Source organism: Nanorana parkeri, unplaced genomic scaffold (assembly GCF_000935625.1).
Source record: "Nanorana parkeri isolate BGI_ZX_2015 unplaced genomic scaffold, ASM93562v1 scaffold527, whole genome shotgun sequence".
Taxonomy (NCBI): domain Eukaryota; kingdom Metazoa; phylum Chordata; class Amphibia; order Anura; family Dicroglossidae; genus Nanorana; species Nanorana parkeri.
The window spans coordinates 229,690-242,154 of record NW_017306795.1 but is presented as its reverse complement, the minus strand read 5'-3'; the positions used below and the strand labels follow the sequence as shown (position 1 = coordinate 242,154).

The 12,465-nt window shown below is 42.8% G+C and overlaps 1 protein-coding gene across 1 annotated transcript in view; it reads left to right on the top strand.

The window, feature by feature from the left end:
- The window catches only part of DOPEY2 (dopey family member 2), an 84,987-nt gene that overhangs the window by 59,778 nt on the left and 12,744 nt on the right, over positions 1–12,465 (top strand). Inside the window, exons 20-27 of the mRNA XM_018561491.1 lie at positions 3,002–3,113; positions 4,797–4,982; positions 5,974–6,099; positions 7,012–7,146; positions 7,252–7,307; positions 9,113–9,217; positions 11,018–11,084; positions 11,719–11,863. Coding sequence (XP_018416993.1) covers positions 3,002–3,113; positions 4,797–4,982; positions 5,974–6,099; positions 7,012–7,146; positions 7,252–7,307; positions 9,113–9,217; positions 11,018–11,084; positions 11,719–11,863 — 932 coding nt within the window. The remainder of the gene's footprint in view (positions 1–3,001; positions 3,114–4,796; positions 4,983–5,973; positions 6,100–7,011; positions 7,147–7,251; positions 7,308–9,112; positions 9,218–11,017; positions 11,085–11,718; positions 11,864–12,465) is intronic.

Genomic DNA, 12,465 nt, shown 5'->3' with positions numbered 1-12,465 from the left:
TATACTTCATTTATATTTTTTGTTGTTGTTTTATTAAATGTCATATTTAGACTGGTAATTTTGTGGAAATGAAATCGAACAGATGCACTGCGCTAATCAATAATCATAATACGTGAATCATAAAGTGCTAGATATTAAATAAATCACATATAACCAATATAATTAATACATTCTCATAGTAAAACGTGTCTCTCATTGTAATATCTCCAGTAGAGATTACCGTAAGTGCAAATTGTTCATTATAAAGTCCACCATTAATTGCTGCAAAAAAAATTGTGCCAAAGTGCCAAGATGTAAATAACCATCAGTGATAATTCCTTCTTATAGCTGTACTGCGCAAACTCCCGGTGACTGTGAAACACACCGCACTCACAAGACTTCCATATTCAGAGACGGGCATAACAATCCCGGATCGCAATCACAGTGAACGTTTGCTCCTCCACTCGCAGTAAAAACTTCCTCCTCAACTCTGTGCTCTTATACTATTAGCACAGCAGCTTTTCATCTTTTATATTTGTCACTTTGAGACAGCTTCCATAGAGGAGAATTTTTTTATAGTCATCAATTTTGTGGAAAGTAAAGCCAAACCACTAAATATGGAGTTCAGACAGTTGTAGAAAATGTAATGTTCTGTTTGGCTGTATAAATGGGTGCTTAAAGGATGACACAACCACTTCAGAGCCTTGCATTCCCGGCCACATTGCCCCACATCCTGTCTACTTATTGAGCGGTAGTCTGCTTTTAGTAGTCAACATTGGCACACTGTAAGTGTCCACCCTAAGTGCTCTCTCCCTTCTTTAACTTACCTCCTCCATATTCTGTGTATATCAGGGCAATAAAAAAAATATGCTGTACAAACTGCAATGCATCCACATTTCCCCATGTTTTATCCCTTTAAAAAGCAACAAGTACCTAACAATAAATGCTGATCTGCCAGAAATCCAGTGTGCTCCAAATTCCTTAAACCCAATGTATCCCCCATCCCCTCTGTTCCTCTCAATATGCATTCATACATTTCTTTCTCAACAAAACAGTGGTGCTGCCTCAACTACAAAGAGTCTACTCACACACTGTATGTTGGGGAAAGACTCTTGGGAAATGTAGTTCTGAGAGCGTGTCTATGTCAATAGGAACTAGGCTTCCAGCAGTAAGAATTTACAAGCCTTAATGACGTCACAGGAAGTTATAAAAATCTGTTTCTTGATATAATAATAAAATAATAAGGTGAAATAAAAAATGAATTCATGGACATAATCGAAAGAGGGAGGGTGGGGTTACATTTGAACCATTCCTATAGAAATCCTTTTAAGTGTATTTAAAAGCAAAACTTTTTAGTTTTGGATAGAGTGTTGCAGAGTTGGACCCTCTGCCAAGTTTTTACTCATGCCTGTACGATGTGACAATTCTTTTGTCAACAAAGAACACAGACTGAAATTCTCATTGGAGTGCGAGTGACTTTTCTACTATGTGATACTGATCGGCAGAGACATCTGCTGTCATCTCAGCACCCACCCATTATCTTGGGTTATATCCGGTCTGGAGTGTGATGGAATCTACTTGAATTCCACTGGGCAGATGCACCAATCTATTTATCCTCGATAAGGAATTTTTTTACACTGTGGTTATTTAATTAGAGATTTATCACCACCACTGTATTAAGGTTTGCATTATATATACACGGAGTACTACTTATATTGTGATAATTACATATGTTCAGATAGGGATATTTATTTATTTTTACTTAATTTTTCACATTTAGCGCTGCACAAATCACACTTAATCTATTTATCCTGGTGACTAGGGATGAGCTTAGGGCCAGACCAAACCTGAGCTCCTCAGAATCCAGAAGGAAGCTCTTTTCGCTGCCACTCATTCACCTGCGGCTGAGGAATTCCCTGCCTGCAGCTTCAAGTAAGCAAAGGGGCGGGATGCAGTGATGTCAATGACAATGATTTAATATGGCTGTGCGGCCATAGAGTTAACGATGTTACCACAAGCACCCCACCCCTTTGTTTATGTGCAGTTGCGGAATGGGAAATGCCCCAGCTTGCAGCTGATTGGGCAGGTGGTCCCATGTCCCTTCCAGGTCCGGAGGAGCTCAGGTTTAGACCCGGGTTCAATCCGAACCTGAGAGTATTCCTATTGGTAACAATTAGGGGTCATGGAGACAAGAGAGTAAGGGGAAATCCTAAATTTTTGTTAGAGTAACTGGTGCGGTGGCATCTTCCAGCGGGGACAGACTTTTTGGTGAGAACTGTCTAAAGCTGGGTTTAAACGCTTCTATTTTCTTTATCAACCTGCAGGCTGAAGGAAGAAAATAGAACAGATTCCTCTATGATCGATGAATCTCCCGCTGTTTACATTGTATTTTGACAGCGGCTTCTGGCCTCTGTCAGAATACCCAAACAGAGCAAGCAACTTATTGACTGCTGCCTTTGTTCAGCCAAGAATTTTTGGACATGCTCCTTCGATCAGCTGATCAAGGGATGCTGGTCGGGAAGGTGATTACAACAGCGGCACCCACACTTCGAATTTCAGGCAGCCGAAATTCGAAGCGTGTATACCCGGCTTAAGATGGGAAATCTCCCTCATCTTGGGGAGGTTTCTTTTCACTTCCTGTAGCATCACAAAAGGAAATCTCCTCAGCAGAACAAAGAAAACAACAGAAAGAGAAAAAAAAATAACCCGATAGGGTGGAGAGGGTTTAAAACCCCTATCACAAAAAAAACAAAAAACATTTTGGTTTAACACTTTCCAGTCCAAGTTTTAACCTAACTTTCAGATATAAATACAGATTTTACTCTTAGCAACACCGGCTGGAAAAATGCAATATCCTGGCACACCATAACAACATAACGCCAGTCTGTCCAGCATTGCAACAAGAGTCGGATGCTTCTGTTTCTTTTTACAAGCATACTGTGGGAGATGCGGGGGGATGATGGGTGTTGTAACTTAACATTTCTGAAGATTTTATTGGGTTTTTCTTATTTTCTCATAACAGCACACCTTGTAAACGAGAGAATATCTCCCCCGATTACCCACTCACACTACTGGAGGGTCTTACCAACATTGGTCATTTCTGCCTTCTGGATCATCCCATGCAGACAAAGAAGGTATTGTTTTTATTCATTTGTCTTTTTGTCTGCAAGTAATAAAAATAACTAACATTTGTTTTTGTTCTGTAGATAGAAACTATCACAGCCAGTAATTTTCATAGCTATACCTTCCTAGCTTCCTATGTATTTGTCTAGCCAATCCTGAGATTCAGACAGGCAGCATAGACATGTTAGTGACCTCTGAGCCTGTGATTGGACAGTGAACGAGCAGCAACAGTCTGATGAGGTCACCTCTCTTACCTCCCTTCTTCTGTCAGCATATTCCTTGTCAGTGCAGTATCCCAAAGCATGATTGGTTCAGAGTATTGTTCTTTCCTTTTCCAATCTGAGTGCTGCCATACAGGCAATTACCAGAGACTGATCACAAAGGCAGGTATTTACACTAGTTGTATTTATTTATGCATATAATGAACACATAGCCTCATTAAATAATGCATTTAATTTCTCTCTAATAATGTATATCTTGCTGGAGTACAGATTTAACAAGATATTGTCACTTTAGCTGATATGAGCGAAGTGACGGTGCCTTTTGATATCTCAGCCCCCCCCCCCCAGCAAGGTATACTCACCCATCCTCTCTCCCTCACCTCTTTCCACTCCATTGGAGCCCTCGCTCTATTGCTGTAATGGAGAAAGGCTTTCAGGTGGGGGGGGAGCATGTAAGCCACATGTTACTGTGCTTGTACCTGAGCCGCACGGTAACACTGTCACATGGAGGAGTGGGAGCATTGACGTTATTCACCCAAGTAAGCTTGGGCACTGGCGCTTACTCAGGGTGAACTCCTGCAAGTTGGAGGCTGAGAAGGGGCGTGGATGGGTGACAGTGTCTCTTTAAAATAAATTCAATTTTCATGTTTGTCACCAAATTGGCCTCATCTATATAAGCATGCAAAATGAATGTGTCCGTGAAGGCTAGCCATAAACATACCAGTGTTAGGAAATCTGACCCTTGCACCCATTTTACAGAAACATCCTGACATAAACATGTTTTACTGAAATGCATATTTACCTACTCAGCTGACACTCCTGTCACAAGCCATATCTCAGAAGAGCAATAGCGACTATCCTCAAAAATCCATCTCAAACAGACAGTTTTCCTCCGTGATTGGTTGGCCAAAGGATATCTGCGAGGATCTCAGAGTTTCCATAGACAAGCTGGGCTTTACCAATTGGGGTTGTGTCAATAGTTGTTTCTTAACACCAGCTTCTGTATGCGTATGCTTCTCTCCCCATACAGATCAATAGGAATTAAAAAAACAGCTTGATGCAGCTTAGAAGCAGGTCAAATACAGATTAGAAGGAGATCAGCTACAGGCCAATGCACATGTCATTGTACTATGTGTGATCTCAGAAGTGTCTCCTACTGATATCAGTATCTGGATGCAGCTTAAAGCGAGCTGCCCCTTGACAGAATCCCAAAGCCTATCAACACAGGCCTTTTAGAAGGCAGGTTTTGGCGATGAACACCTTCTGTCTGTGGGTTCCCCCTTCCCCCAAACACCTAATTAATCCCAGCTGTCATTTTTCCTATACGCAAAGAACATAAAATATAATACGATTCTAATTGCTTGCTATGAGCAAACACAACAGCCTCATTAATAGTCTCCTTTCCTTGTTTTAGCTCTGAGATCTGTGCCATTGAGATATAAAAATCTATTTTGTCTTGTATCTTCTTCCTAGTCCTCAGCATCTGACCCAGCTAATCTGAAGAACGCTCGTAACGCCCTACTTGAAGAACTTCCACGTGTTGTCAATAGTCTTTCCCTCCTCTGGAGTGTCATCACCAAGCAGGAGCGAGAGAAGAGGCCCTCCGATCTTCTGGGGACTATTAAAGCTTCTTCATCTGTCTATTTCAAAACCACCAAAGTAAGAAAAAACAATATCATTCTCTAATGCATATAATTTGTAATGAACACTGTGCTATTAATTATGTATCTATGGGGCCTATGTATCTATGGGGCCTATGTATCTATGAGACCTATGTATCTATGGGACCTATGTATCTATGGGACCTATGTATCTATGGGGCCTATGTATCTATGGGGCCTATGTATCTATGAGAGGGGCCTATGTATCTATGGGGCCTATGTATCTATGGGACCTTGTACTGAAATCCATTCCATGCAGCCTTTCCCTGTTTGATTTCCTTTTTATGCATGTAGAGCCGTGGTTCTCAACTGGTGGGTCGTGACCCCATGTTCAGTGGGTCGCTGCATTCCTTCCAGTGCACTAGGTGAGAGGCTCCTTAGCCTCCCGCATGAGGTAATTTCTTACGCCGAGCAGCCATTCAAAATATTCTGCCTGGTGCCTTGTGTCAGCTTGAGGTGGGGTGACCTGGGGGTATGGCTGCAAGGGACCTCCATACATATGTGCATTGCTTACAGCTCCCTTGCATGACTGGAGTGATGTCACATTCTGACTCCCGACACCTCTACAGGAAGTGCAAGGGAGCTGTACAAGCAATGCACATATGGATGGAGTGTGTATGTCTGTGAGTGTGTGAGATTGTGTCTGTGGTTGTGTGTGTCTGTCAGTGTTTTAATAACAGGCTACCACGAAATCGCTCCTACTGTTCGTATTGGTGCAGTAGGTGCATTGCGTTGCCATTCATTTGAATGGCACCACAAACACACCTCCCGTCCACAATTTGATAGTTTGCACTAGAACATGCAGTACTGCAATGCCATGCGTTCCAGTGCGGTGCGACTTGGGTCGCGACTTAATGACCAGGGACAAATGTGGGTCCTGAGATTATACAGGTTGAGAACCACTAATGTAGAGCATGCTGTAGTTCACTTGATGTGAACCAATTCCATACATTGATATTGATTTAGAACTTGAACTGTTTTGTTTACAGACTTTGAAGCAGAAAGTTTTAGATTTTCTGAATCCACTGACGGGACATTTGGGGGTTCAGCTGATAGCGGCTGTTGCTGCTGTCTGGAAGAGGAAGAGGTTCAACAAGGCTCAGAGTAAATCCAAGGTAACTCGTAGCATGTTTTTCATTTCTGTTCTACTGATTGCAGAGTCTTCCTGGGCCCTGAAAATATGTGCTGGCAAATGTTCCCTGCTAAGATCAATCTGCTTTAATGTCGCTTACCAAAACTGGATGCCTATGGCTATCAAAACAAAGACTAAGTCAAGATATAAAGCATATGACTTTCCCCACGTCCATATGAACATGCATCATGCCTGACTGGCATCTGTGTTATGAGCAGCTTAAGTGGGATAATTAAAGTTGTTCCTATAGATTTACGGCTCTGTATAATTGTCCTTTTCCTTCACCATCTTGCTTACCAACACCAGCGTCAGCCATATGCCCGCACCCTGTCTCACCTCCTGGCATTGCCATGGGAAAGAAAGCATGCTGCAAGCAGGGCTGAACCAAAACAGAATACATATTTTAGGTCAGGCCAAAGAGCATTTATTATGGAGTCAAACATCCAAAGCTCTGGTAGTCCATCCCTGACCAGCCTCTTCCCAACTTCCATTTTCTCTGGCCCTCCAAAACACAGTTTGCTGTGCAAATGAAATACAAACCCGATTTCTGGTTCTTGGCTCTTTATGTACTCTTTCCTGCCTTCGCTAGTATAGCACCCCTCACAATGCCAGTAGTAAGGCTTATAAGACAGCCTCTTCCCAACTTCTATTTTCTGTGGCCCTCCAAAACACAGTTCGCTCTGCAAATGAAATACAAACCTGATTTCTGGTTCTTGGCTCTTATGTACTCCTTTCCTGCCTTCACTAGTAAAGCACCCCACACAATGCCAGTAGTAAGGCTCATAAGACAGAAAAGAGGAGAGCAGGGCCAGCGACCTGGAAAGTGTTCAGCATTTGCAGAATTCTCATGCCAAATTCCATGGATCCATTTAAAGTTCCATTTTCTTTCCTGCAGATCATACCAGTACCCAGTGACTCTCAGCTGACATTAGTGGACCTCGTCTGTGCTCTAAAGACATTGAAGACTGACACCATATTGCAGCTGGTCAAGGAGGTTGTCAAAAAGCCTCCGCAGATAAAAGGAGAAGAGGTAACACTGCCGGTGTAGGCCATTCCTGTTATCTTTCAGCATCACCTTCCCTTGACAGACCCAGCGATCCTAATTCATTCATGTTTTCCTGTCTTTCTTCCCCAGAAGTCCTCATTGGTCGATATTCCCATGCTGCAGTTCAGCTACGCATTTATACAAAGGTAACACAAATGAAGTGGATGCATTACTGACATAATATATGTTAGAAAGTGGTAATGAAAGTTTAATTCTGCCAAAGTGCTGTCAATCTGAAATTTCCATGCTGTTGGAATAGCTAAATTTTTTTGTAATCCGGACAATAGTTTTTGGGGATTTAGCTTAGTAAGCTTTTGATTGTGAAGATGTTGTTATCTTAGGCTTGTGCCTAAGCAGTACCCTACACATGTACCATGAATAGCACTGCACTTCCTGGTATGTGAGGGTGCCTAGGCAGTCATGGGCCTACATCCTCATAGCTATATATCTGCAGTGTGAGATCTAAGGGGCTGCTGCCTCTGACAGTTAACCAAATTTGGAGATGTCACTACTGTGCAGCTCTTTGTTCTCTTTGCTGAAGTTCTGACATGAGGAAGCAAAGCTCTGCCTCTCCCAAGATGGCTGCCTCTATACAGAGACATAGTGCAGAACATAGTTACACGGTTAGTTGACACAAGTCCATCAAGTTCAACCTGTAGAGATATGAAGAAAAAAAACATGGTAATTCAGTAATGGGGAAAGATCAGCTGCATGGAGACCACAGGCAATACTGGCAACTAGTCCATTGCCCTCTGCTTTTTTGGGCACAACTTCCAGAGTTCAGTTCCTTTTTTGTTAAGAATGCAATCACTATTTTTTTTTTTAACGAGTTCATCACATTAATATGAAAATGTAATTTATACCTAATTATTAATATTAAAGTGACATTAAACCCTCAGATTTTTTAACATAAACCAATACTGTAATGTGTGCCTTACTGTAATCCATGGTTGTTTCCCTTCTCTTTGCTGCTCTTCCTTTTAAATCCTCATGTCTTCTCATGCTTGGAGAGAACTTCCCTTTGCAGCTGAGTGCCTCTTCCTGTAGTGCTGGCTCAGGTTGCAAACCTACACACAGACACCGTGTATCCATTCCTGAGACAAGGCAGTCTGCTGCAAAACAGAAGTTTTGCCCAGCATGAGAAGAGAAACAGATTTAAAAAGAAGAGCAGCAAAGAGAAGGGAAACAACCATGGATTACAGTAAGGCACACATTACAGTATTGGTTTATGTTAAAAAATCTGGGGGTTTAATGTCACTTTAAACACAGGGGATGTTCCACTAACGAAAACAACATTTGGGACAGATGGCTTACCAGCTCAGCTACTTGTGACCCGATCTCACCCGACATTTAATCAACCTTTGCTCTCTGACTATTGGTTGTGAGTCATTGGCCAGTACACCTAATGCTTTGTTCAAGTTCTTGGCCCCATGGGATAGCATGCATTTCAGTACAATGCGGCACACACTTTTTACTGCTGTTTCATTTGATTTCGTTTTATTTTGCACTTTGCTTTTAATTCTACGTGCGGGTGAGATATTTGTACGAATACAACAATTTCTTTCATCTTTTTTGCTCTGTGATAATCATGATAGTAATGTCCTATGCATTTTATTTTATTCATTTTTTATTTTATGTTCTCCTGTTTTCTCATTAAGTTGTCATTATGATTGCTCTTATGTTTCAATAAAAAAATATATCTAAAAAATAAATATACCTTTTATTAGGAGGTCTGTGTCGGCTGCCTGGCCGATACAGGTCCAGTGCAGTGTTCATATCCTTCAGGACTTTCTACGGTCACAAGGGGGAGGCTGGTATCACAAGCTATGTGCTGCAATGCAGACTTTTATTGAGGACAATTCCAGTCGTGGGTTTTGGGTGAAGCAGTACTACAGTAAGTGGATGGGTGCGAGTCAAGGATGTAACGTGATTTTCATTATTGTTCTTTCAGACTTTCTCCGTCTGATATGCAGGAAAATTTCCAGCCGTTACTGACGCTGCTAAAGGAATCCGTTTCTCTCAATCTGGCACCACCTGGTTATTTCCTTCTCTTAAGGTAGATTCTACTTCCTCTCTATACTGCTGGTGAATGTTTAAAAGGTGAACTCCAGGAAAATAGTTGAATAATTAAAGTGACAATAAACTGTGTTTTTCCCCATAGTTCCCTTTAGGGTCACAGGAGGACATACACTAGCGTCCTTCCGTGACCCAAAGCTCAATATATCGCAATACAGCTCGCGGTATACTGAGAGCACCGCAGCCGGGACGGATCCCGACATTACTGTCCAGATCCACCCAGCTGCGTGAGTGACAGCTGGCTCTACCTATCTAGAGGCAGAGCCAGCTGTGCCCGCCCCCTCCCCTGTCCATTCCTCCACTCAGCGCTGGGGGAATCCCTGCGGGGAGCAGGGACATGATCGAGAAGTGAGCGAGCAACGGTATGTGTTCGCTCACTTCCCGATCTACTGAGCCGACATGTGACAGTTTCATTGTCACACGTCAGCTCAAACTATGAGGGTGAGTGAATTTCACTCACCTCAAAGTTCTCCTTTAAATCTTAAAAATACATTCAAGTTCCTTAACTATTAACAAAAATGTATCTTATCTGTGTATCACTCGCTCCAAGCTCACTCCTGTGATGGACTACAATTTCATGTTTAAGTTACTAATTTACATTGTGATTGTTAGGGATGCACCGATATATCGGCCGAAAATGGCACTTTTAGCATAATGCCAAAAGTGCCATTTTCCTGCCGATACAGCTGTGCATCCCTGCTTTCTCTCCTCCCCGCTGGGCGCTGCTCTGTGGCCCAGCGGGGAGGAGAGAAAGTGTGACAGCCGGCCGAGCGCTGCGGGAGGAGAGCGCTGTGAGCAGCCAGTGTCGCTCCTCCCACACCGCTCAGCCTCCTATCACAGTCCCCCATGATCCCTGTGTGTGTTGTAGCCCCCCTCCAGAAGGAAGGACAGTGTCAGCACCAATTCAGAGATGATTGGAGGATCTACAGCCGAGTGACACACAAATAAGATACATTTTTGTTAATAGTTATGGTACCTGAATGTATTTTTAAGAGTTTCTTCTGAGGTTAGTGTCACATATATGGGAGCTGGTTTGCCTGCTAAAGGATTTATATTTCTGACCATCCAGTTTTGAGATTTACACAGCTCTGCCACACAGTCCAGCCAGCCTGGAGACCCTGACTTTTTTTCCTTACTGCAGTTAAGTAATAGAACTAGGTCCCCTCCTCCAGCCTGTGACTGGACAGTGAAGGAGAAGCAGCAAACTGATGAGCTCATCTCTGTCATTCTGCCCTCACCTCCTATCAGCATGTTACTTGTAAGCACATGACCACTGCAGCACAGCTGATTGGCTCCTTGTGCTACTTCTCCCTCTTCCAGTCTGGGCTCTGCTGTACGGGGACTGGAAGAGGCTTATACCAGGTCAAGTATTTACACTAGTTACTTTTAAAAATTCACTTAATGATTTTTTAATAAGCACACACCTGTAGAAAGCAAAAAAATAAACAGACGAGTGTTTTTTCCCTTCCCTAATCTAATCTATAAAACTAACAATGTGACAAATTACTATTATCTACTGTGTAAAAAGAAATTCTCTGTATAGTTTGATGATTTCCACTTGAGTTGCACGGCACTCTTTCCCTTAAGACATTCAGTGAGTAACCTAATTGGTACCATTGCTACATCACTACCAAGATGGGTTTTCGTGTCCTTCCTGCGCCCTTTGGAATATGTTATCCTATGACAATAATGATACTACATTTCCAGCACCTGTAGGTCACGTCAGAAGACGACATGTATGTATCCGGGTATCTTATGCTATATGTATGTCTCCCTCCAGCATGTTGAATGACTTTGTAACCAGGACTCCAAACCTAGAGAGCAAGAAAGACCAGAAGGATCTGCAGGTAAGCCATTAGAGAACCATGATGTCTGTCTGTGCTGATGAAACCTGCAAAGCACATATTCACTGAAAGCTCCACTACTGTTCAGTCCTGAAATGTCACGTGATGTAGAGAACACATTATTATTATTACATGCAGAGGAGGGTTGCAGACACTGAGCAGTTGGTCAGGTGAATTAGTCTGGCAGCTGTATTCATGATAGACTGAAGGGGGAGGAGCCTGTGTAGAGGTTGGCCAATGAGGAGGGAGTTGCAATAGTCAAGATGAGAGATAACAAGGGAGTGGATGAGTAGTTTTGCGTTTTCATTGGTGCGGTTTCATTTTGGAGATGTTACAAAGGTGTAGGTGGCAGGATTTGGATAGTGATTGGATGTGGGGAACAAAGGTGAGGTCCGAGTCAAGGATGACACCTCGCACCTTGGCGTGATTCATAACAATGTTGATTGGCACTGTGCAGCCCTGCCCTGCTCCACCATTTTCCCATGTGTCCTGTCCGCTTTTCCCTGATGCGTAATAGCATACATAAAGCACCAATGTAAGATCTGCCATTTCTATCCATATCATTCATGGGTATCAGTTCATACATGTGCCACCACAAGTTAAATATCCTCCATTGATCACATGTGAACCCTTACAGGAGGTGACACAGAAGATCCTGGAGTCGGTGGGAAACGTGGCCGGCTCCTCTTTAGAACAGACTAGCTGGCTGAGCAGGAACCTGGAGGTGAAGGCCCAGCCACAAGTTTCTCTGGATGATGCGGATGGTGATGAAGAGCAGTATGGTAAGATGATGGAATCTTTAACATGGTTTTTATTTTTTAGGTCCTGTGTGGAAGGCCGATCGCGCTGTGGGTGCCATGATTTTCTAATGGCACCCCAGTCGCACGGTTTCCAGCCGCGATTCCGCCCGTGCTAAAACAGCCGCGCGTCGTGTATCGCAAGAAAAAGGTACATGTACCTTTTTTCTGCAATTGCTGCCTGCATTGTTTAGGACTGCGCGATCACGGAGGTCTGCATCGGGCCTAAAAGGGCTTTTGTTAATGTCAAACAGATTTTAAATTTCCCATACAAGTCAATGGGAATCTAAAACCTGCTTGAAGCAGGTCAACTGCAGGTCAAATGCACCTGTCAATGAATTCTTCATGGTATCAGAATCATCTCAAACTGATGCCATCAACCCAAAGTCCATCAACGCAGGCCCTTAATACACCCCATTTGCCGCGCATACTCCATTGTCAAGTGATATTATACTAAAATTTTATCAATTGTGATGTTTTGAAGAATGTGTCTTATGATTTTTAGTCATTTCAGCCTTTTTTTCAGTGCTACTTTTTCAGGATTGACTTAGCTCATGTACTACAACTAGTTGTGGTCTTCTGTCTTA